This window comes from Schistocerca americana, chromosome 11 (genome assembly GCF_021461395.2).
Source record: "Schistocerca americana isolate TAMUIC-IGC-003095 chromosome 11, iqSchAmer2.1, whole genome shotgun sequence".
In the NCBI taxonomy this organism is placed as follows: Eukaryota; Metazoa; Arthropoda; class Insecta; order Orthoptera; family Acrididae; genus Schistocerca; species Schistocerca americana.
The window spans coordinates 22,648,571-22,674,081 of NC_060129.1; the positions used below are offsets into that span (position 1 = coordinate 22,648,571).

General features: G+C 41.4%; 1 protein-coding gene across 6 annotated transcripts in view; it reads right to left on the reverse strand.

Moving 5' to 3' along the window:
- Positions 1-25,511, reverse strand: part of LOC124553733 — a 161,204-nt gene that overhangs the window by 108,290 nt on the left and 27,403 nt on the right. For 5 of the 6 annotated variants that reach the window (XM_047127661.1, XM_047127662.1, XM_047127660.1 and 2 more), the window contains exons 3-4: positions 18,554-18,703; positions 3,635-3,769 (exon numbers count right to left, since the gene is read on the reverse strand). In XM_047127661.1, the coding sequence (XP_046983617.1) occupies positions 3,635-3,769; positions 18,554-18,703 (285 nt within the window). The remainder of the gene's footprint in view (positions 1-3,634; positions 3,770-18,553; positions 18,704-25,511) is intronic. The other variant, XM_047127664.1, reaches the window with a different exon arrangement.

Below are 25,511 nucleotides of genomic sequence, written 5' to 3' on the forward strand. Positions count from 1 at the left end.
AGAACAGATTTATAGAAGCCAATGACAGTAATAATCTTACACGGAGAGATCCCCAATGGTGAGGTCGGCTTTTTTAAATCATCTGTACAGTGATGTACGTACATACGACCCGCACGACCGGTCAGGTCGGCCGTGGCAAGCTGAGTTATGCGAGTAATGCACATCGTGCCTACCTCGTCAGCTCCTCATGTAATGAAACACAAAGTCCTAATTATCTAGTATTCTAGGTGTGTCCATCCACAAACAAGAAACATTTGCAAATTCCTCCTCCGTTGCTGTTGTCTGTCTCCAGAACAAAATACCGTGCACTCTTTGCACAATTCATGCTGTGTCAGGTTTAATTCACCAGCATGCAGTTTCCCCAAAAAAGTAATGTGTGTGGCCTGTTTCTTCTCTGTCAAACAGTACGGGTAATAATCCAATCTTCTGTTGGTTACACTTCATTATCTTTTCATTTATAAACCAGTCACGTTACTTCATTAATTGTATTTTATAACATTGCTTTTTCCCTCACTCTATCACCCCTCTCTTTATCGTTCATCAGTGCTAGTGGTCACAGTTTAAACCGACACTATGTGATCAAAAGTATCCGGACACCCACAAAAACACACATCTTTCATATTAAGTGCATTGTGCTGCCACCTACTGCCAGGTACTCCATATAAGCGACGTCAGACATCGTGAGAGAGCAGAATGGGGCACCTCACAGAACTCACGGACTTCAAACGTGGTCAGCTGATTGGGTGTCACTTGTGTCATACATCTGTACACAAGATTTCCACAATCCTAAACTTCCCTAGGTCCACTGTTTCCGATGTGACACTGAAGTGGAAATGTGAAGGTACACGTCCGGCACAAAAGTGTACAGGCCGACCTCGTCTGTTGACTGACAGAGACCACCGACAGTTGAAGAGGGTCGTAATGTGTAATAGGCGGACATCTGTCCAGACCATCACACAGGAATTCCAAACTGCATCAGGATCCACTGCAAGTACAATGACAGGCAGGAGGTGAGAAAAACTTGGATTTCACGGATGAGTGACTGCTCAAAAGCCACACATCACGCCAGTAAATGCCAAATGATGCCTCGCTTGGCGTAAGGAGTGTAAACATTGGATGACTGAACAGTGAAAAAACATTGTGTGGAGTGACAAATCACCGTACACAATGTGGCCGTCCGATGCCAGGGTGTGGGTATGGCGAATGCCCGGTGAACGTCATCTGCCAGTGTGTGTAGTGGCAACAGAAAAATTTGGAGGTGGTGGTGTTACGGTGTGGCTGTGTTTTTCATGCAGGGGGCTTGCACCTCTTGTTGTTTGGCGTGGCACTATCACAGCACAGGCCTATATTGATGTTTTAAGCACCTTCTCGCTTCCCACTATTGAAGAGCAATTCGGGGACGGCAGTTGCACCTTTCAACACGATCGAGCACCTGTTCATAATGCACGGCCTTTGGCAGAGTGGTTGCACGACAACAACATCCCTGTAACGGACTGGCCTGCACAGAGTCCTGACCTGAAACCTATAGAACACCTCTGGGATGTTTTGGAACACCGACTTCGTGTCAGGTCTCACCAACTGACATCGATGGCTCTCCTCAGTGCAGCACTCCGTGAAGAATCGGCTGCCATTCCCCAAGAAAGCTTCCAGCCCCTGATTGAATGTATGCATGTGAGAGTGGAAGCTTTCATCAAGACTAAGGTTGGGCCAACACCATATTCCAGCATTACCGATGGACGTTCCCACGAACTTGTAAACCATTTTCAGCCAGGTGTCCGGATACTTTTGATGAAATAGTGTACGTACTTGTCATTCATAGTTATTTGTGCACTTAACATGAAAGAATGTAAACTGTATGACTCTGCAATCTCTAAATGTTGTCTTTCATATTAGGTGTAACTTGTGACACATTTCTCATGATATCTTTGTCTTTAGTGTATTACACAGGCTTCAAAAGGCGACTCTCCATCTTCTACAGCTTCTCTTCTGCTTGACCGCAGTCTTCGTCCTTCCTGCTCCAGTTACAATGCCTCTCGTATCCTTCGTGGCTCACCTACGATTGTTCTCCGTACACGTCGAGTAGCTTCGGTGACAGTGAGCATCCTTATTCCAGGAGATAGTCTGTCCCTGCACCGTCTGTCACTCGGGACTCGAGCGTCACCCCTTCTCTGCCGAGTGGATACGACGTCGTGATTTTCTTTTCGTTGAGTCTAGGACCGAATGGCTCTTCCCGGACTCCCTAGTACGTTCAGAGAAGTATCGTAATACACAGTCCGGTCACATTACTGTGAGCTAAGGTCGACATCAGCATGCGAGAAGAGCTCGCAGGTGGCAGGTCACACATCTGGTGATAGAGGGTACATAAAGGTGTCCGCACAATGTGGGAAACGGTGCAGTTGTCACGTTAATGCAGAAACGGAGCAATTTATCTGACATCCGAAAGGGTACGATTATCGGCTTCCGGGCCGAGGGTCGAAGCGACTCCGAAACAGCCAAGTTTGTAACTTTTTGTGAGCTGCCGTGGTTAAAGTATACCGTACGTGGCCAAATGATACTGAGAAAAGCAGGTGCCGAGGCAATTGTGGAGTACCACGGGCTGTAGACAACAGGGGTGAACGACAGCTACAGACGTGTACAGGGGAATAGACGAGCAACTGCCACACAACTGAACACCCAGACGAACCGAGAGGCTAACGACAGTGTCTGCTCGACGATCATTTAGAAGATGTTGCCGTGTAAGAGCGTCCGAAGCAGGCACCCAGTTCCTGCACCCACACCGACTGTGATTCGGTGGCTAGAATTTGCACACGGATACCTCAACATGACGTCTGCCGACACGTGGCCTTTTCGAACGAATCGCGTCGTCGGGATGTACGGCGTGCAATGTCCGAAAGCGAACACCCCACAACAATCGACAGACGGGTACGGGCCGGTATAGGGAGCATTACGGTCTGGTGAAAGTTTGTGGTTTTTTGTGGCAGTCTTGTCACTCTGGAATGCACAACGAATAAATACGAGTACGCAACTATCCTCGAGGACCACACACACACTTACGTGGAGTTCCTTTTTCCTCGGCACGATGGCACCTACCGGCACGACAATGTAACGTATCACAGATCAAAGTGTGCACGTGTGGTTCAGAGAGCACCGGCACCAGATTACCGTACTCCCTCGGTCACCGAACTCCCGAGTCGAGAATCTGTGGGATTACATCGATACGGCTGTCGGCGCCAAGTGTCCTCGACCGAGAAACCTATCGCAGGTGGCCGCGGCACCGGAGTTGAAATGGCTCTGCACCTCTGTAGGTGCCGCCTTCCGGAACCTCAGTTAACTCTCTTCCTGAACATCTCACAGCAGTCCACGCTGCAAAAAGGGGCTACTCAAGCTATCGACAGGCGGTCAAACGAATGTGAGTGGACACTGTACACGTCGTGTAAAATACGTAGATCACCAGTTCGGGTGTGCGAGAGCTGCTAATGGCCCTAAACTTGCCACGTTAAATAAATGCCATTGAGATGGAACAAAAATCTGAGACTGTAATCTTTTATTAAAAGTGCTACGTAAGCTCCCGCAGTCACGAGCGGGTCGAGCAATCCCACAAATTTACACGCATATTTACACCTCCGATACTCACATCGGCACTTCCTGTCGGTTCCGAGACTTCCGGACTGCGGTGCGACGGTGACGGGGAGTTCGACTCGAGTTCGTCTCGCTCGGGACTGCCCTCCGGCAGCCCCGACAGCGGCGCGCGGGAAGAGGTGCCACAGTCCTGAAAAACCACCCCGTGCTGTGAAACACGAGCACAGAGTAAAATAAGATGGCACACTTCCTTTAAATGCTGTACGATTTTATGATAATGTGAATATTATTTCTACGCCCGTGACCTCTAGTTCTAAATTAAATTGCAAACCTGAAGGTATCGGTACTGTGATAGTCTAGTTGTGGGGTGCACCACATCACTAGTACCGCACACTGCAAAGCGCTCACTGTGATTACGTACGGGTCACAGAAAAAAAATATTGTTACGAGGCTTGTTCAGAGAGTAAGTGTGCTAGATTTTTAAGGTTTTTTTTTTCAGAAAAAGTGTATTTGGAAAAAAAATACAGGACATTGTTGATACACTGGCTGACTATTTTTGCTGTTCAGTGCACGTAGTGAACTGCAGCACGAGCTTCGAAAAACTCTCCGGTCAGATCCTTCCCCTACTTCGTAACTGCTTTCCACTCTTTGGCTGAAATTTTAATTTCTCTCGTGTGCACCTGCAGGGAGGTAAAAAGATGTTAAGCTCTCCTACAGCATTTCCAACACTTCTTTTTGAGGTTTTTTAGGGCATCACAATATTATTGTGCCCTGACAGTATCTAGGAGTCAGAAATTTGACCAAAATGATGCCTTTTCATCATCTACATCTACATCTACGTGATTACTCTGCTATTCACAATAAAGTGCCTGGCAGAGGGTTCAATGAACCACCTTCATGCTGTCTATCTACTGTTACACTCTCGAACGGCACACAGGAAAAACGAGCACTTAAATTTTTCCGTGTGAGCCCTGACTTCTCTTATTTTATCTTGATGATCATTTCTCACTATGTAGGTGGGTGCCAACAGAATGTTTTCGCAATCGGAGGAGAAAACTGGTGATTGAAATTTCATGAGACGATTCCGTCGCAACGAAAAACGCCTTTGTTTTAATGATTGCCACTCCAATACACGTATCATGTCTGTGACACTATCTCCCCTATTTCACAATAATACAAAATGAGCTGCCCTACTTTGTACTTTTTCGATGTCATCCGTCAGTCCCACCTTGATGTGGATCCCACACCGCACAGCAGTACTCCAGAATAGGGCGGACAAGCGTAGTGTAAGCAGTCTCTTTGGTAGATCTGTTGCACCTTCTAAGTGTTCTGCCAATGAATTGCAGTCTTTGGTTTGCTCTACCCACAGTATTATCTATGTGATCGTTCCAATTTTGGTTATTTGTAATTGTAATCCCTAAGTATTTAGTTGAATTTACAGCCCTCAGATTTGTGTGACTTATCATGTAATTGAAATTTAGCTGATTTCTTTTAGTACTTTTCTTTATTCAGTGTCAATTGTCACTTTTCGCACCATATCGATATCGTATCTAAATCATTTTACAAGTAGTTTTGATCGTCTGATGCCTTTACAAGACAGTAAATGACAGCATCGTCTGCAAACAATCTAAGACGGCTACCCAGATTGTCTCCTATGTCGTTAATACAGATCAGGAACAATAGAGGGCCTACAACACTTCCTTGGAGAACGCTGGATATTACTTCTCTTTCACTCAACGACTTTCTGTCTATTACTACGAACTGTGACCTTTCTGACAGGAAATCATGAATCCAGTCGCACAACTGAGGCAATACTCCGTAGACAATGAGGCTGTACTTTTTTTTGCCCACAATTGTGGTTTTGTATTTTACAGCAGATGGGGAATGGATCTGATGCCACTGTGACAACCATCTTTTTGTCTCTGGCACATAATGAGCCACCCACGTTTCATCGCCGGTCACAATTGAGCTCGGAAACTCCTCACCTTTCAATTCGAGTTACTCGAGGAGCTCGCGGGCACTACTGACCCGATTTTTCTCGTGCTGCTCTGTCAGCTGTTTTAGAACCCATCCTGTGCACAGTTTCCAGTATCCCAGCAATTCTGTGGATGTCTCGTACAAGAGAGCTCTGGAGAGTTGCAGAAACACTGCAGAAATTTTGTCCACTGTCAATTTGCACTCTTCCGGAACAGGTCTTCCAGTTGTCTGTTCCTCATGAACATTTGTTCAGCCTCCACCAAATTCTCTAGACCACTTAAATACATTCATTCTGTTCATAGCGCCTATGCCGTAAACCGTTTTGATTTGCGAGAAGATTTCAGTGTGTGTTATTCCTCTCCTAAGTAAAATGTAGGTTACAGCTCCCACTTGTCTGGATTTCTTACCAACATATATTGCAACTGGACATTACTGCACGAGTTTACATACTACTGTGTTCCCGAAATGCTCACTCTGGTTGGGAGATCCCCCTCTACCGTTCAGCTTTGTTGCCAACCCACAAAAACCAAAAAACCAGAATCCGTTATGGTCACAGTACACTTAATTTGTGAGCATGCCTTGTACTATTAGTTCATACCATTTGTTTCACAAATCTTCCATTTTATTTCAGTTATATATTTTCTTTTATTATTATCGACTGATATAGTGAACTTCATGCTTACAGGTTCACAGAAATAAATTCATAAAATTGTTGGTTACCCTTGTCAAAAAAAGTTCAATGCACAAATGAGCAAGTTGAAGGAGCTCACTGACATAAGATATGTTCTGTAGAATACACAAGCCACTGACGACTGAACAATGTCGTCCCTGCAGGTCCGTGTATAGCTCTTATTGCTGTGACCGAATTGTTGCGGAAGTTCAAAAATAACATGCTGTGAGAGTTGTTATTACAGATTGGCATCCAGGTGCTCGAATTCCACTTAGACTGGCGTGTGTCAGAAGAACAAAGTTCCACAACAGCCTGCCCTCACCTTTTTGGGAGGGATGAGGGAAAAAAATTTGCAACAAGGAACACTAAGGAGTGAGCCACTGCGAAATGAATGGCAGACCGCATGCAGCTCACGGTCTGTGTATCCCCGGTCTAGATGAATGATGACTTGTATTCAGCGCTTACATGCGTGCAAAACCGAAATAATCTTGCAAGTAAACCTACCCAAGGTATGCACTTCAATTTGAATCAGATTTGAATATTCTAAAAATATATTTGTTTAAGTGTGCCCACACAGCCATAAACGGGGTGAAGCACCTCCTTGAACAATTGATCTGCATTCGGCATTTTTTTGACCTGAACAATTGTGCACCTTCTCATTACTGTTCAGATTCACAATAGTGTTACAACAATAATGTACAAACAATTTCAAATATAACGTAATTAAATCTGAAAAGGTTACAACTTGAAAACAAAAAATGCATGAAATATAGAAAGAAAACAGAAATACAAATATCTCTCTATCTCTCTCTCTCTCAAAAAAAAACCACCACCACCACCACTACCACCCTGGCAACTGGCATTAAATTGACATATATAGGGCACATACAGCTACACAGAAATACTTATATCTTATCTGACATACACATTTTTGGAATACCACTTCATCATATATTAGTGACTTTGGTATTAATGATGCTATACTTTTTACTGCTAGTCAAATATTGAAATGAAAAACAAGGTAGAGGGGCAAGGAGATTTAAAAGAAAACGGCTTTTAGAGAAATTTGGTTGCACCACTGTAATGTACATTAAATACCATGGAAGATTTATTTCAAGGTTGACTTTTTTAAAATCTATTACTGTGTCAACAGTATTCATTCAGAAACATTAAACTCAGTTTTTTGCAAGGGGGTGTTTCATGCCCCTAATGGCCCTACGGGCACGTATAAAAAATCTGTGTGTCTTATTTTGCTCTACACTAAAACATATTCAAAATCGGCCAGAATTAAAGTGTATCCCTCGGGTAGGTTTACTTGTCAGTATTCTGTCAGAAATTAATACGTTCAGAATTCTGCGAACGAATGCCTACCGTTCTTCTCGACAGTATTCCGATACCTGTCACAAAATGGTGAACGACTCGAGTATAACTACGGAGAAGCGTGTCGACTGGGTAGAAAATACTATTGCCACATGCAGGAAGACTTCTGCTTGCCTCTAAACTTTCAAAAAATTTTGGAACATATTACCACAGGATGTGAAATGCAAACTTCTCCAATCACTCATTCTACAGAACCTCCATTATTGTGATGTGATCCACCACAGCACTAGTAGTCAAAACTGTAGACGTACAGAAGTAATCACAAATACCGATGTGCATTACACCTGCAATAACCGTCTACACTGCCCGACAAAGAAACTGGAGCCAGCAGAAGGGGAGGAGGACACAAAACGAAACATACAGGGAGGGTACGTGATGTAGTTTCAGTGATTACAAAATAGAGTCAAACTTGTGAAGAACCTGAGAGTACGAGCCCACTTGTCGATACGACGTCACACCCGATCGGGCCCAGATGTACGCACTAATTCGTTCGAGAAGTGCACCGTGCAGCTACCGTACTCTCTCCAGAGGCAAAGGGGCTCAGGACTGTCGTATCCGGCCCTCGACTTTTCGGACACTGGCACCGGGACGGGCCGACGTACGAGCCGGGCGCACCTTTCCTGTCGCGGACAGATCTGGCAATCTCGGCTGCAGGAAAGCCCATACACCGCACGAGCAGTCTGCGGAGACACTCGTCGCGTGCAGACGGGCACCGTCCCGTCGAGCGATTCTGCTTACGTACCGTCACGTGAGAGGTAACGCGCGAGTACGCGGGGTGAATACAGTGTACCGTCACACCACTCAAGCCCCTCGATCGACTCCGGCCGTGATGTGAAGTCGTACCCGGTAGCTCCTCCTGGCCCGACACTGAGAGTAACAGTGCACCGGAAGAATAGGACCTCTCCCTAGGTAGCCACCGACGGTCGTCCGGAGCGGTAAAGAGTGGCGATTCGCCGCTAAACACGGTGCGGTGCCATTCGTCGGCACTCTGTGCTTTCCGGTCACGGCACCACTCCGAACGACAGTTCCGTGTCGTGTCGTTAATGCCCGCCTGCACGTGCGACAGAATTCCCCAGTCTCTGACCGGCAGTGCTGGACGACAGAGACTGTCGCGTGGATTTCATTACTCGGTTTAGAAAGCGAGGCTCAGACCGGACAGAGCGACGGTGCCTTTTGAGCTCGTACAGTGATTCTCTCTCGTGACGACCGCACACTGATGACGAGTAAGCCCGGTTTCACATTCTCGTACAGTCTAATGTCGGGCCACTGCCACTTCCTGACACCCCACGAATCGGGATACTGCACAATTCGACCGGCTGCCAACAGTAATCTGTGAAGAAGCCGTTTACAAATTCGTGAAATGGGTAATGAGGCCCTCGTAAATTGTGTGAGGTGCCTGTAACACTGTCCCTAGGTGCGTGAGACCACTCGACACGTGGCGCTGTTTGGCCCCTGGTATATTCTTCCGGGCCAGTTGGCGACACTTAACACGTATGACAGTATTTTACTCCACTGTCCATTCTACTTGTCACAGAGAATTGCAATTCTAACCATTTGCATAGACGGAAATGGTGTGTACACATACTGAGTTCTCGAGTCCGTTTTTTCTCGTACAGTGTACCTCTTCTGTAATACATATACCGTACGATAGTAATCAAATTAATAAATCCGAAGAGAAAACAGAAATGCCAAGTACAATAACTGAACGACGACATATGATCTTTGCTTTTGGCCTATAAAAGCGGTAATATTATTAAGGTTGAGCTCTCTTTGATCCTGACTCTGAAGCTGATTAGATTCTTGTATTGCTTTGGGTGTCACACTTTGTGTAAGTGATTCACATTACTGAAATAATAATCGATTTTTCTTAAATATGTGTTGTATTACTGAATTAAAATTACCCTCCCTGTCAGTTCAACGACTTTCCGAATAACTGTAAAAGTGGTCACCTTCCACAAATGGTATCGATTCGTAATTTTAACATAGTCAACGTCGAGTGCGTTTTGCTCCATTTTCACTTTCTCGGTATTTCAGAAGTACAGCATGCCAAATTTTGTTAAAGACGTCCCACTGCCTTTCAGATGAAATTCATTTCCACAGATTATCATTTTGTGATTGCACACGTATACAATTTCAAAACGAATCGATCCTGAACAGGTGTTGAGCAAGCTGTGAATATTAATAACATGTACAAGCCGTCACAAATCGACCTGTAGCAAAAGGAGAGGAGACCATTATTTTTTATCTATTGTTGGCTAGCCATCTCAACACAAATTTCAATTAAAAATGGGGAGGGGACATACAAATCTCAGTGAGTGATAGCACAAAATCTTGTGATGCAAAGTGTCAGAAAACGTGAACCTAGTATGTCGAAATGAATGGCAAATATAGTGTGAAATGTAGAAACGACAATTCTTGGCACTTGCCTTATCTGCAGTGAGGGTACAACATACCTCGCTGAATGTGTGCGAGATGAACGAGCAGTGCCCACGAACCGTGTCCCCCACATATAACTGTATTGCCTGCCACGTGCAGTCATTTTTGAAACAGACTGTGCCAGCGGAATGTGGCGATACTCAATGCTTACTTCAAACTGTTGTCGCACTACGTTAACTGTGTGGAAATTTAAAAATTCAAAGCTTCACGAAAAACACTCACAAAAGACAATTACACACCGTGTACCTAGGCAGTAATCGTTACAGATGAAATGAGCAACAATGACAAATGAAGAGGCAATACACTAATACGCAAATCGGATTTGAGATAGGTGCTCAAAACGACAACACAAACGTAGAAATCAATAACCCACAGCCACAATGAATAATTAACAAACTGAACAAACAACACTCCCACAATTACTATGTATCAATGTACAATGAAATATCTGGGAAACTGTAATAACAGGATAACTAAAAGTATCAAACATTCGGGAGTAAAAATCAACTTAATACCCATGAGAACCTGAAGAACATGTAATTTCACCTATGTAAAGCAACTGTTGAATAATGTTGTTGCTATGGTTGAATTTTGTGAATGAGACAAGCAAGCATATCTATTCACAAAATTCAAGGGGGCATTCTAGCACCCCCTTTTTCGTATATAACATATACAATTTGTAAGATAAATATCATATGACAATAATCTCTTATAGAAAAGGCAATGTCCTGACAGACTGACTGATTCATCACCATCCAGCCCAAATCACTAACAAGGGAGCCTCCCCATCGCACCCCCCTCAGATTTAGTTATAAGTTGGCACAGTGGATAGGCCTTGAAAAACTGAACACAGATCAATTGAGAAAACAGGAAGAAGTTGTGTGGAACTGTGAAAAAATAAGAAAAATATAGAAACTGAGTAGTCCATGGGCCACATATGCAACATCATGGACAACGTGACCTGAGGAGCGCTGTGGTCCCGTGGTAGCGTGAGGAGCTGCAAAACGAGAGGTCCTTGGTTCAAGTATTCCCTCGAGTGAAAATTTTACTTTCTTTATTTTTTCATAGTTATTATCTCTCCGTTCGTTCATTGACGTCTCTGTTCACTGTAATAAGTTTAGTGTCTGTGTTTTGCGACCGCATAGCAAAACCGTGCGATTAGTAGGCGAAAGGACGTGCCTCTCCAATGGGAACCAAAAACATTTGATCGCAAGGTCATAGGTCAACCGATTCCTCCTCAGGAAAACACATCTGATATATTCTATACGACACTGGTGACGGCATGTGCGTCACATGACAGGAATATGTTGTCGACCCACCTAACTTGTATACTTGGCGAATGGGTAAAAAGATTCTTCTACCTTGCCCGATTTAGGTTTTCTTGTGGATGTGATAATCACTCCCAAAAAAGTGATGAAAACATAAGAGTTTGTCACATAAACTGAAAATCAAAAATTAAACTTTTCACTCAATGGAAGATTTGAACCAAGGACCTCTCGTTCCGCAGCTGCTCACGTTACCACGAGACCACGGCGCTCCTGTGTTCGTAATCTCCTTGATGTTGCTTATCTTCCCATGAACTACTCAGTTTGTATATTTTGCTTATTTTTTCACAGTTCCACATAACTTCTTCCTGTTTTCTCAATTGATCTGTGTTCAGTTTTTCAAGGCCTATCCACCGTGCCAACTTATAACTAAATCAGAGGGGGGTGCGATGGGGAGGTTCCCTTGTAAGAATAGAAACTTTTAATTTGGAAAAGGTGTGTATCCTAAACTATAGGAGTCATTTGAGAAGGGATTTTTTGGAATTCCAACCCCAAGGGGGTGGAATAGGGGATTGAGGTCTTTTAAAAACAAAAAGTCACTATTAAGGAAATTTTGAAGTGAGACCTATGAAAATTCGTATTTGGTTTCTCAGTCATAAATAGAGAAATACCTGTTACAGAACTTTTGGAAATTTGGGGTGAAATACTGTATGAAAGCTTCTTTTGAAAATATATCGTTATTAAAGCACCACTGAAGTTTTTTTCTTTTTTTTTTTTTTTTTTTTTTTTTTTTTTTTTTTTTTTTTTTTTTTTTAAAAAAAAAAAAAGCTGTAGTAATAGAACACTGGTGCATGACCTCTTTCTTACAAACAAAAGGAAATACTAGTTCAGTGTTTCTGTGAAACTGAACCTAAGGGGATGAAATAAGGGATGAGATATTTGGATGAAATATTTTATTATGAAAGCATTTTTAAAGCCATATCAACGAACATTTAAATTTGGCTTATAAGTTAAGAGATAAAAAAGTAAGAGTTTCATTGTTTTTTGAAATTCAACACCTACAGGGGTGAAACACGGGATGAAAGTTTTTATGGAAATATTTCTGAGTTAGAAATATACAAAGGTGTGGTGGACTGCAGATTGGTGACACTAGACGGGAGTGTGGGTCGAGCGAGATAGTCTGCGCAGTTGTGATTAGCACTGTGGTCCAGGTAGTGCACTGGATAATGCAACTGCCTAGTCAGTGGGAGATCCTGGGATCGAATCCTGGTCCGGCACAAATTTTCACTCATCACCACTGATTCCGCTTCGTGTCCCAAAGCAGCTGACTACAATAATCCCTTCATCCCTTCCCTTCCCTTCCCTTCCCTTCCCTTCCCTTCCCTTCCCTTCCCTTCCTTTTCCTTTCTCCCCTCTACAAATTCAATTAAAAAAAAAATGTTTCAATGTTATTGGGGATTCAATTCCTATGGGAGGTGAATTGGGGATGAAAGTTTTTTTTGGAAATATTTCATTGTGCAAGCATTCTTGAAGCTAAATCTATGAACATTTGTATCTGACTTCTCTGTTAGAAATAAAATATAGGCATCATACTGCTTTTGGAAATTCAACCTCTAAGGGGGTGAAACAAGAGTTAAAGTTTTACGAAAATATTTCATTGTACAACAATTTTTAAAGCTAAATTTTTGAAAATTGGTGTCTGCCTTCTCAATTAAGAGATTAAAAAAATACATGTTTCACCAATTTTGAAAATTAAATCCCAAAGGGGGTGAAATGGGGTCAGACTGATTCACTGACTCATCATCATTCATCCCAAACCGTTAAGGATAGGAACTTGAAGTTTGGAGAGGGTGTGGATCTTATACTGTAGGCATCATTTACTAAAGGACTGTCTGAAATTCCACTCCACTGAATGATTTTTAAGGCTACATCTATGATAACTGATATCTGGCTTCTTCGTTAGACATTAAAAAAATACGATTTTCAGTGTTTCTGGACATTCAACCTCTAAGGGAGTGCAATTTTAAGAAAGTATTTCACTACATTAAAAATATTTTAAAGCCACATTCATAAAAAATGGTATTTCACATATCAATTAGATATAACAAAAAACTTGTTAGAGGATGAAAGTTGCTACGAAAATAACCCACTAAAACGCAAAAGACACGATTAACAAAAACTCTGGACTCCAGCTACCAGAATCGCCTTTTGGTCAGAAGTACATTAGAAAAAGACTGTGCTTATATGGCCTTAATTAACATGAAAAGCTTAGAAAGTGTTGCAATTTGAGAACAACATAAAATTTTGTAGAGAAAGCTTTTGACAACGTTAACTGGAATACTCTCTTTCAAATTCTGAAGGTGGCAGGGGTAAAATACACGGAGCGAAAGGCTATTTACAATTTGTACAGAAACCAGATGGCAGTTATAAGAGTCGAGGGGCATGAAAGGGAAGCAGTGGTTGGGAAAGGAGTGAGACAGGGTTGTAGTCTCTCCCCGATGTTATTCAATCTGTATATTGAGCAAGCAGTAAAGGAAACAAAAGAAAAATTCGGAGTAGGTATTAAAATTCATGGACAAGAAGTAAAAACTTTGAGGTTCGCCGAAGACATTGTAGTTCTGTCAGAGACAGCAAAGGACTTGGAAGAGCAGTTGAACGAAATGGACAGTGTCTTGAAAGGAGGATATAAGATGAACATCAACAAAAGCAAAACGAGGATAATGGAATGTAGTCAAATTAAATCGGGTGATGCTGAGGGGATTAGATTAGGAAATGAGACACTTAAAGTAGTAAAGGAGTTTTGCTATTTAGGGAGTAAAATAACTGATGATGGTCGAAGTAGAGAGGATATAAAATGTAGACTGGCAATGGCAAGGAAAGCGTTTCTGAAGAAGAGAAATTTGTTAACATCGAGTATAGATTTAAGTGTCAGGAAGTCGTTTCTGAAAGTATTTGTATGGAGTGTAGCCATGTATGGAAGTGAAACATGGACGATAACCAGTTTGGACAAGAAGAGAATAGAAGCTTTCGAAATGTGGTGCTACAGAAGAATGCTGAAGATAAGGTGGGTAGATCACGTAACTAATGAGGAGGTATTGAATAGGATTGGGGAGAAGAGAAGTTTGTGGCACAACTTGACTAGAAGAAGGGATCGGTTGGTAGGACATGTTTTGAGGCATCAACGGATCACAAATTTAGCATTGGAGGGCAGCGTGGAGGGTAAAAATCGTAGAGGGAGACCAAGAGATCAATACACTAGGCAGATTCAGAAGGATGTAGGTAGCAGCAGGTACTGGGAGATGAAGAAGCTTGCACAGGATAGAGTAGCATGGAGAGCTGCATCAAACCAGTCTCAGGACTGAAGACCACAACAACAACAACAACAACAATCGTTTTTTCTTAAATACGTGTCACGTTACTGATTTAAAGTTAAACACCATATCAGTACAATGATTTTCTGAATAAATTTAAAAGCTGCCATCTATCATAAACAGTATCAGTTCGTAATTTTAACAAAGCCATTGTTGAGTACTAGTTAGTTCCATTTTCACTTTCTTAGTATTTTAGAAATAGAACCTGCCATATTTTGTAAAAGAATACTGATTGCCTTTCAGATTAAATTCATTTCCACAAATCAGCATTTTGTAATTGTGTGTGTATGCAATTTCAAAACAAATCGATACTACGCTCACAATGACCCTAGCTACAAATATTAAAAGCACATACACGTTGTAACGCGTCAACCTTTAGCAAAAGTAGAGGCGAACATTATTTTTTCAACATCTTCAACTTTTGTAGTCCTGTCTTCCTCAGTTTCATGTAATATTATGGTATATTGATAATTGTTACTTTTTGGACTGTCTGACTACAACTGAATGAAACACAGTTTTCGTGCCGTACGCGTTTCGCCTTAATTCTGTGCAAAGCATCTTCGGTGGCAGGTTGCGTGGACATCAAAACAAGTATTCAATTCCTAGTGCTGTGAAAAGTGGAAAAAACCCCAAGCAGCAATTATATGAAGAGAAACAGTACCAAAAATGGAACATAAACATAATATGTAGAAAATCATCGAAGCTGCCACTAAAAATAGCTTGCTGATAAAAAGGCGAAATGTTTATGGCACGAAAACCGTGTTTCATTCAGTTGTAGTCAGACAGTCCAAAATTTAAAAATTAATAGGATGCTGTAATTATTTTTTATCTATTGTTGACTAACCACCTCAATGTGAATTTCAATTAGAAAAGGGTGTGAACTAAAGATCTAGTAGCATTCAAGCCAAAGAATAGAAAGTTATGACATCAGACCACATCTGCCGGGTGTGTCGAAGAGCCACTTTTTTTGTCGTCCAGTATATAGGACCGTGCCACTGCTCCACGTGCCCAGTTAGATCAGTTTTAGCCAGAGAAGTAAAGTGACTACCTCCAGCTGTGTTCACCCTATTACGTCACAATGCACAAGCTCCCCAGTACCTCTTATCACAGCTCGAGATCTCACTCATCTAGCGTGCTCGTTGTGCCTGTCCGTAAAGAGAGAACATTTCGAAACACTTTTTCTGTTACTGTCATTTGCCTCTGAAGGAAGTTACCCTGCACTCTGTGCACAATTTTGTACCCCGTTACTTTTAAGAAGCATCTGAGGCACTTCCTTACACTGACCTTGTAACGATTCTCCGAAAATTAATGGTTACAGCCCATTTTCTCCTCTGTCGAGTTAACACTTCTGACTCTTTCTATTTATTGCTAACTCCCATTATTTTCTTTTTGACTGCCTTCATCACTCACATTATTATCGCTCCCCCTCCTTCAGCCCTTCTCTCGTGCCCGGGCTGCCACTGCTCATACTTTAAATCTACCGTCATACAATTTGTTACGCTTATCGTGAAAGAGCGTAGACTGTTTGATTTTGTAATTTCTAAATGTTGCACTCTGCAGTTGATGCAACTTATAGCATGTTATATGAAGAATAATGTATACTATGTGATCAAAAGTATCCGGAAACCCCCCAAAACATACGTTTTTCATATTAGATGCATTGTGCTGCCACCTACTGCCAGGTACTCCACATCAGCGACCTCAGTAGTCATTAGACATCGTGAGAGGTCAGAATGGAGAGCTCCGCAGAACTCACGGACTTCAAACGTGGTCAGGTGATTGTGTATCACTTGTGTCATACATCTGTACAAGAGATTTCCACACTCATAAACATCCCTAGGTCCACTGTTTCCGATGTGATACTGAAGTGGAAATATGAAGGGACATGAACAGTACAAAAGTGTACAGGGGTTGACCTCATCTGTTGACTGACAGAGACCGCCGACAGTTGAAGAGGGTCGTAAGGTGTAATACCCAGACATTTATTCAGACCATCACACAGGAATTCCAAACTGCATCAAGATCCGGTGTAAGGAATGTAAACATTTGATGACTCAACATTGGAAAAACGTTGTGTGGAGTGACGAATCACGGTTCACAATGTGGCGACCCAATGGTAGGGTGTGGGTATGGCGAATTCCCAGTGATTGTCATCTGCCAGCATGTGTAGTGCCGAAAGAAAATTCGGAGGAGGTGGTGTTATGGTGGGGTCTTGCACCCCTTGTTTTGTATGGCTCTGTCACAGCACAGACCTACATTGATGTTTTAAGTACCTTCTTGCTTCCCACTGTTGAAGAGCAATTCGACACGATCGAGCACCTGTTGATAATGCACGGCCTTTGGCGGAGTGATTACACGACAATAACAACCCTGTAATGGGCTGGCCTGCACAGAGTCCTGACCTGAATCTTACAGAACACCTTCGGGATGTTTTTGAACGTCAACATTGCGACGGGCCTCACTGACTGACATCGATACCTCTCCTCAGGGCAGCAATCCTTGAAGAATGCGCTGTCTTTCCACAAGAAATCTTCCAGCACCTGATTGAATGTATGCCTGTGAGAGTGGAGGCTGTCATCAAGGCTAACTGTGGGCCAACACCATATCGAATTCCAGCATTACCGATGGAGGGTGCCACGAGCTTGCAAGTCATTTTCAGCCAGGTGTCTGGATACTTTTGATCACATAGTGTATGTAAAATGTCTGGTCAGATGGCCCTAATCTTGCCAAGTTAAATCTATATCTATCTATACTAATAACACAACTGTAAAACTGATGTGTCTGTCTGCTTGAACACACTACTCTGCAAAACTATTAGACTAATTTTCACTGCGTTTTCACGGGTAACTCGATGTACCTTGGGGCTACAAATAAGCTTTAATCAGGATCTAAACAGGAAAAAAATGTGATTTAAGGTTTTATCTAAACCTGTCACATCTATTTGAACGCAATAATCTCCAAAACCGTTACAGGAGTTTTCACAGATAACTTGAGCATGGCTCGGGGATACGTATAGGTTATATTTCATCAAAAAACGATCGTGGAAAAAAGGTACTGTAATACAATCATACAGTGAAACATATTTTCTCTCTGAAAAAACTGTTAACCCTCTTATGTCCAAGCTGCATCATATTTGTGGAAATGCTTTTATCAATACATTTGTTCTATATAATACGATTCAACGTAAGGAATGCAACACTTATTCGGTCTCCGACATGTTTCATCCGTACTTCCAAACTAATAGTATTAAATGTGAAAGTAACTCTGTCTGTTGCATTTTCCCAAGTCAGCTGCTAAAATGACTTCAATGAAATTTACTAGAGAGAAAGCTCGGACCCTGAGGAAGAGCATAGGTTACTTTTAAATGAATACATAAAAATAAAAAAAAAGTAAGCAGAAGGAAACAAGTGACCCCTAACAGAGGTAAGAAGGGGATAGAACACTTAATTTTGTTCATCAGTGAACCTAACTAGGTTAAAATTTATGAAATTTGTTGCAGAATATCCACATCATATGATGTATAGTTAAAACCAGTAGCACGATGTACATATGTACACTACTGCCCCCCACCACCACACACACACAGCTCGGCAGCAACAATGCACGTGCTGCCACGTCACGTCTCAGTGCAGCTGAGTGGCGTCGGTGGGCTCTCGTCACGAACTATGCTTACCAGAACAGGCAGACACGTGAGAGCAGCTGCCATCACTACACGTACACTAACTCGTTAACTCACAGTCACTCGTCATAACGGAACTACTGATATCCGAGAGCAACTGCAGGTAACACCCAGTAAATAAGTAGCAGGGACAAACATTTCAACAAATCTAATACTGCAAAATTTTTACATACATATTTGTGAATTCGATACTCACATCGGTGTTTCCTGTCGGTTCGGAGGCTTCCGAATCGCGGCGCGGTGACGAGAGGATGTCGAACCCGACGCCGGCTCTCTGGAGGCTGGTGTCTAGGAGGCCGGACAGCAGTGGGTAGGGAGAAAGGGCCACCGAAGCGGCACCGCGGTCCTGAAAAGCCGCCCCACCACTGCCGTAATACCTGCAAGCTGTGGACTACACGTGCAGGTGCAATCCACTGTTGTAATCGCTTACAAGATAAGATAATTTTATCGTCATTAGACAAATTTTTTCTGCAGTATAATCATTACACTAGTAAACAGGACAGTGCAGCATGTTAGTTATTAGCTTACAACTCTGTGTTGCAGTCAAAAAACTTTTTTAATTAACAAAAGGGGTTGGCAACAAGGCATTTGTTTAAAGTTTTGCTAAGTGCCTATCCTGGAAGATCTCGTACCATCTGCAGAAGCTTACTAAATCATTTCTGGTGCATTTCCTCATAGCTAGTCTGCTAGTCTACGGTATGACACACAGTTTCTCTTATGATCGAGAATTTTGTTTTTATGTTTTACTTTGTGCAAATTCTTTTTTGTATAGATTTACACTTTGCATATATACACAGATTTATAACAGTAATTATTTCACAGTCAGAGAAAAAGGGCTTACAATGTGTTTTATGTTGAGAACGTGTAATGACTCTGATTGCTTTCTTCTGCAGAAATAATATGTTATGAAACAGCTAGTTTCCCCACATTACTTCCATACAACATAATACTTCAAACAAACAAAAAAATAAATAGACAACGTTTTCCATAATATGACGTTCTCCACACATTGCAGGTACAGATTTCATAAGACATCTTAGTACGTAAATTTTTCTAGACAATTTAACACTAATGTATTTTATGTGTTGCTCCCAGGACAATTTGTCATCTAAGTATACCATCCAAAAACTTCATGTAACTGGGATCATTAAAAGGACTCTTGTCCTTTAGACTAATACATTTTTTTGTGTTTTATTATTGTTCAGGAGAAACACATTTGTATTGTTAACCAAATCTATTAGTTTATTCAGATCAGAGTTATAATTCACACTGTCATTTGTAAACAGCACCATACTGGAGTTTATAAAGGAGGGTAGGTCATGAATCATTACCAAAAACAAAAATGGTCCAAATACAGATCCCTGTGGAACTAACACCTTAGTTTGTTTCTCAGTAGACTTTTCTGTGTCAATACACAACATGCCTACGGTTTCGGAGATAAGAGGTTAATACTTTTAGGTTGTCACCCTTGATGCCACAGAAATGGAACTTCTGTAGAGGTGTGTCAGGCCTGTAAAGGCAACAGTGATGAAATCTAAACGGAATTTTTATGTTTTATGAAGTTGCCGATGCCAAGACCATTAATAGTTATAGTTCATTACTGATAACATGATGTAATATCATTAAAATTATTTTTTTTTTTGTTCTGTGGTAGCAAAGATGTGATGATTCTGGGATAGCTGCTAAGTAAAGTCAATAAAGAAGTCTTAAGCAGGCCAAGTGGCGTGTGTTCTTGGTGATTTAAAATTAGACTAAATATCGTCAAGCAACACCTTTTGGGAACTGCCACAAATATTACGTTACAGCAGTTATGTTTGGTGACCCCGACGTGATAATAAGAAGATATGACGACAAACGAGAGCGTTTCCGAAGATCGCCTGGAAGCAAACAAGGTTAGCATCAAAATTCCGCCTTTTTGGAGTGAAAAATCCGAAATTTGGTTCTATCAAGTAGAAGCACAGTTCAGCATTTGCAAAATTGTCACAGAAGAAACTAAATTTAACCACCTAGTGTCACAATTAAAACCAAAATACATTGAGAATATTTGGGACATTATTTGTGGTACAGATGCGAATAAATATTTGTTGGCTAAGGAACATCTAGTCTACTGAATATTTTCAAAGAAAGTGAAGATAAGCATATTAAGATATTAGTTACTGGAATTGATTTGGGAGACCAAAAACCTAGTAAGTTATTACGCAAAATGCAAGCCTTGGCAGGGGTAGATGTGGCAGAAAAAGTCCTAAAGACACTTTGGCTAAAAAAACTTCCGGATTCTATAAGGAACATTTCAATTGTCAGTGACGAGGGACTCGAAAAGGTGGCTATAATGGCTGATAGAATAACAGAAATAAATCCCCGTAACAAATTGTTCGTCACAAAAATTGGTGCTTGTAGCCAACAGGATGTTTTGATAACAATGGGTGACTTGATGGCAAGAATTTCGGGGCAAGAGCAACAAATGGCCGTGCTGTCAACTGGTTATCGAGGCAGGTCTCTTAACAGAAGCTGTGATTGTCAATGTAAAAGAAGTCATAGTAAGTCTCAAAATAAATACAACCCCAAGGGCAAGTACTGTTATTACCACTTTCGCTTTGGGCAGAACTGCAAGCCTGAAAAATGCACACCTCCATGTAGCTGGACTGAAAAGGGAAACGCGACCCAGCAGCTGAATTAGCGGCAAGTTCTGCTGCCCAAGTCCATTGCCGCAAGACCCGCTTATTTGTAACCGACAAAAAAACGGGATTGTAATTTTTAGTTGACAGTGGGGCGTATGTTTCTGTAATTGCCACTCACGCAAATGTTAATGGTGAGTCACCATATAAATTGTATGCTGCAAATGGTACCGAAATTCCTACATACGGAATCGAACTTCGTACTATTGATCTGGGACTGTGACGTCAATTTCAATGGCTATTTATAGTTGCGAAGATCAATAAAGCTATATTGGGTGCCGATTTTTAGAATAAATTTCAATTATTAGTAGATGTCCATAATAAAAGATTAATAGATGATGTAACCAAGCTCAATGCTGAGGGTAAAGTTATGTCATCTCAGAGGAAAACGTCCTGAGCACCATGAGCCAAAACACAAAATTTACAGATCTACTGTTACAGTATTCAGACATAGCTAAACCTAATTTGGTACCTAGCAAAATTAAACATGATGTCAAACACTACATTACCACTGAAGGCCCGCCTTTGTTTTCTAGGGCAAGACAATTAGACCCAAAGCGCATGGCGATGGCAAAACAAGAATTTAAATCCATGTTAGACAATGACATCATTAGACCATCTAAATCTGCATGGGCAAGTCCTCTCCATATTGTACCTAAGAAGGATGGCTCAATACGCCTGTGTGGAGATTACAGACAGTTAAATGAAAGAACAATTCCAGACCGTTATCCTGTACCTAGAATAGAAGATTTCCATTGTATTCTTCAAGGCAAAAACATATTTTCTAAAATCGATCTCTTTAAGGCCTATTATCAAATACCTGTTTCTGAAGAAGATAAGCACAAAACAGCTGTAGTCACACCATTTGGACTGTACGAATTTAATGTCACGAGCTTTGGCCTGCGGAATGCACCTTCAACATTCCAGCAATTCATTAATGAAGTTATGTTTAGGCTAGATTTTGTGTTTCCTTACCTCGACGACATTTTAATCGCTGCGTCATCCAGTATTGAAGAACACCAAACACACCTGAAACTAGTCCTGGAGTGATTATCTAATTATGGACTTCGAATCAACATATCAAAATCAACCTTTGGAGTAAATGAAACTGAATTCCTGGCGTACTGGATAACATCAGAGAGATCCCGTCCACTACCTGAGAAAGTGCAAGCAATTTTGCAGTATAAGTTACCTGCCAAACTGTTTGAGCTCCACTGATTTCTTGGCACTGTCAATTACTACCGTCGCTGCCTGAAAGATGTGGCACAGACTCAAACTGTTTTGCACGACTATCTTAAGGGAGCAAGAAAGAAGGATAATAGACAAATTCAGTGGACTGAAGAAGCAAAGAAAATGTTTGAGAAATCTAAACAAGATATAGTAAATGCTGCATTATTGGCTTTTCCTAACTCGGAGTTACCCCTAACATTATGTACAGACGGATCAGATATTGCTGTTGGTTGTGTGCTCCAGCAACTGGAAAATGGAAATTGGAGACCTGTTGCATTCTTTTCACAGAAACTGAGTAAATCACAGAACGGTTACAGTACTTATTACCGAGAATTATTGGGAATTTACCTATCTGTAAAAAAAGTTTAAGCATTTACTGGAAGGAAGAGACTTCCTAATCTTCACTGATCATAAGCCACTCACATTTGCTTTCAAGCAAAACAATGAAAAGGCATCTCCTCGACAGATGAGACAGTTGCAGTACATTTCACAATTTTCGACCGATATTCGTCATGTCAGTGGCTGTGACAATATTGTTGCAGATACCCTATCCAGAGTTGATGTAGTAATACTGGACTATGATGAAATTGCCAAAAACCAGCAACAAGATCAAGAACTACATTAACTGCAAACAGGGAACAACTCCTTAAACTTCAAGTCATATCAATTTCCATCAGGGAAAACATTGTGGTGTGACACATCCACTGCAAGTATCAGACCTTATATTCCTCAATCTTTTCGTTATTAAATATTTCTTCATTTTCATGGTTTAGCACATCCTGGCATAAAGACAACAGTGAAACTGTTGAGTAGCAGAGCCATTTGGTCACACATCAAAAGTGATGTGCGACAGTCGACTAAATCCTGTGCAGTTGTCAGAAAACCGAGGTCACTCGCCACACAAAATCACTGCTAGAGAAGTTTGAAGAACCTGATGAACGTTTCAGTGTTGTACACACTGACCTCATCGGACCTTTTCTCCTTCTAATGGCATGACTTATTGTTTAACTTGTATTGACCGTTTCACATCTTGGATGAAAGTCATACCACTTGAAAATATTTCAGCTGAAAAAGTGGCAACAGCCTTCTACCAGCACTGGATTGCAAGATTTGGTGTACCATCACAGGTAATCACTGACCAAGGAACACAGTTTAGATCGCAGTTGTTTAATAATTTGGGCATAGTATGCGGAATGAAGTTTCAGCACACAACGCCATATCATCCTCAATGCAATGGTAAAATTGAGCGACTACACAAAACTCTGAAGTCTGCAATCAAGGACCATAACAGTTCTAATTGGACAGAAATTCTGCCTACTGTTCTATTGGGTTTGCGCACTGCAGTGCGAGAAACATTGAACCATTCCATTGCACAGATGGTATATGGAAAAACTATAAGACTTCCTGGTGAATTTTTTGAAGAGCCCACTACAACGATTGACCTTGATTCATTTGTATCTAATTTGCAAAAGCAAATGCGTCATCTGAAACCTAGTAGGCCTACACAAAGCAAATCAAGATCAGTATTTGTTCCAAAAGATCTGCAAACCTGTTCCCATGTCTTCCTGAGATGTGACAGGGTTAGAAAACCACTAGAACCTTCATATGATGGTCCCTTTCCTGTCATTTCAATACATGAAAAATATTTCACCATTAAAAGGAAGTACAAACATATAAATATGTCAGTGGACAGACTTAAACCAGCTTATCTCCTGCAAGAAGAATGGGAATCAGAGAAGGAACTTCCAAACTTTTCCAGAGACACTGAACCACAACATCCCACAGAGGAACCATCTCCGAATACCAGAGTATCGAAGGTTCCCACCACGATTCTTGGAGCAGATGTCTGTGGAGAATTAATCAAATATCATACCAGACATTGTAAAAAGTTTTTTTAATTATTTTGTATCGTATCTTTTGTCATTCCAATATGTTTTTTTATTGTTTTATGTTAATGTTGTGCAGATTTTTTTTTTAAGAAAATTCCTTCATCACCATGTATTAATTCGTAATCATGTTACTGGTGGGGGAGTAGTGCAAAGGCAACAGTGATGAAATCTAAATGGAATTTTTATTGCCAAGACCGTTAATAGTTATAGTTCATTACTGATAACATGATGTAATATCTTTAAAATTTTTTTTTTTTTTTTTTTGTTTATTCTTTGGTAGTAAAGATGTGATGATTCTGGGATAGCTGCTAAGTAAAGTCAATAAAGAAGTCTCAAGCAGGCCAAGTGACGTGTGTTCTTGGTGATTTAAAATTAGACTAAATATCGTCAAGCAACATCTTTTGGGAACTGCCGCAAATATTACGTTACAGCAGTTATAGGTCCTACACAGTCAAATGGTTTACCGAGGTCACAGAAAATGGCCTGAGCAAAGCCCTTCTCCTCAAACACTATAAGAACATATTTAATTACGGAGTCTACTGCACCAATTATTGATAATCTTTTTTCTAAAACTATATTGTCCACAATTAAATATGTGAAGTTTTTCAAAATAAGTGAACAATTGATGGTAAATGATGTATTCTATTATTTTGGTCAGGACCGGAACTACTGATACTGGTCTGAAACTTGCAGGGTTGTCTTTGTCATCCTTTTTATACACAGGAACCACCCTAGATATTTTCAGCTTTCTGGAAAGTATCCCTCTGATGTACCGAGTAGTTATAATTAAATTTTCCCTATTTAACACATTATAACACGGACACTAATTACCGTACGAGGACCAAACTTGGTACCATTAATGTCGAGGACACGGGAAAGAGAAATAATGCAGATCAATTAGACTCAAACACTTTTAATGTGCTGCTACGGAACATCATACCATTTAGATACCGGTACCATTACCACTACAAAATGGGCTCGATATGGCACCCATCAGTGTCCAGAGGAGTCTGAGCGCACGACCGCATTCTGCACAGCAGAACGAACCGTGTTTGTAAGTATGCCAGTTACCTCTCTCGATACGCTGCGTTTCAGATTAGTGCATATGTGCGAATGTTCTCCCGGGAAACCCAGTGGTTCAGGTAGCCCCACAACCAGAAATCATAGGGAGTGACATAAGGTGATCGTGCCGGCCAAGCAATTGCAAACGATCGCCTGACAATTCAATCATTTCCAAACTTGTTTGTGAGAAGCAGGTGAACTTCACGAGCGATGTGCGGTGGGGCCCCATCTTGCGTGAAAACTGTAATGCTGGCTGGCCAGTCACACTGCACGTCTTCGCTCCTCGAGTGCCAACCTG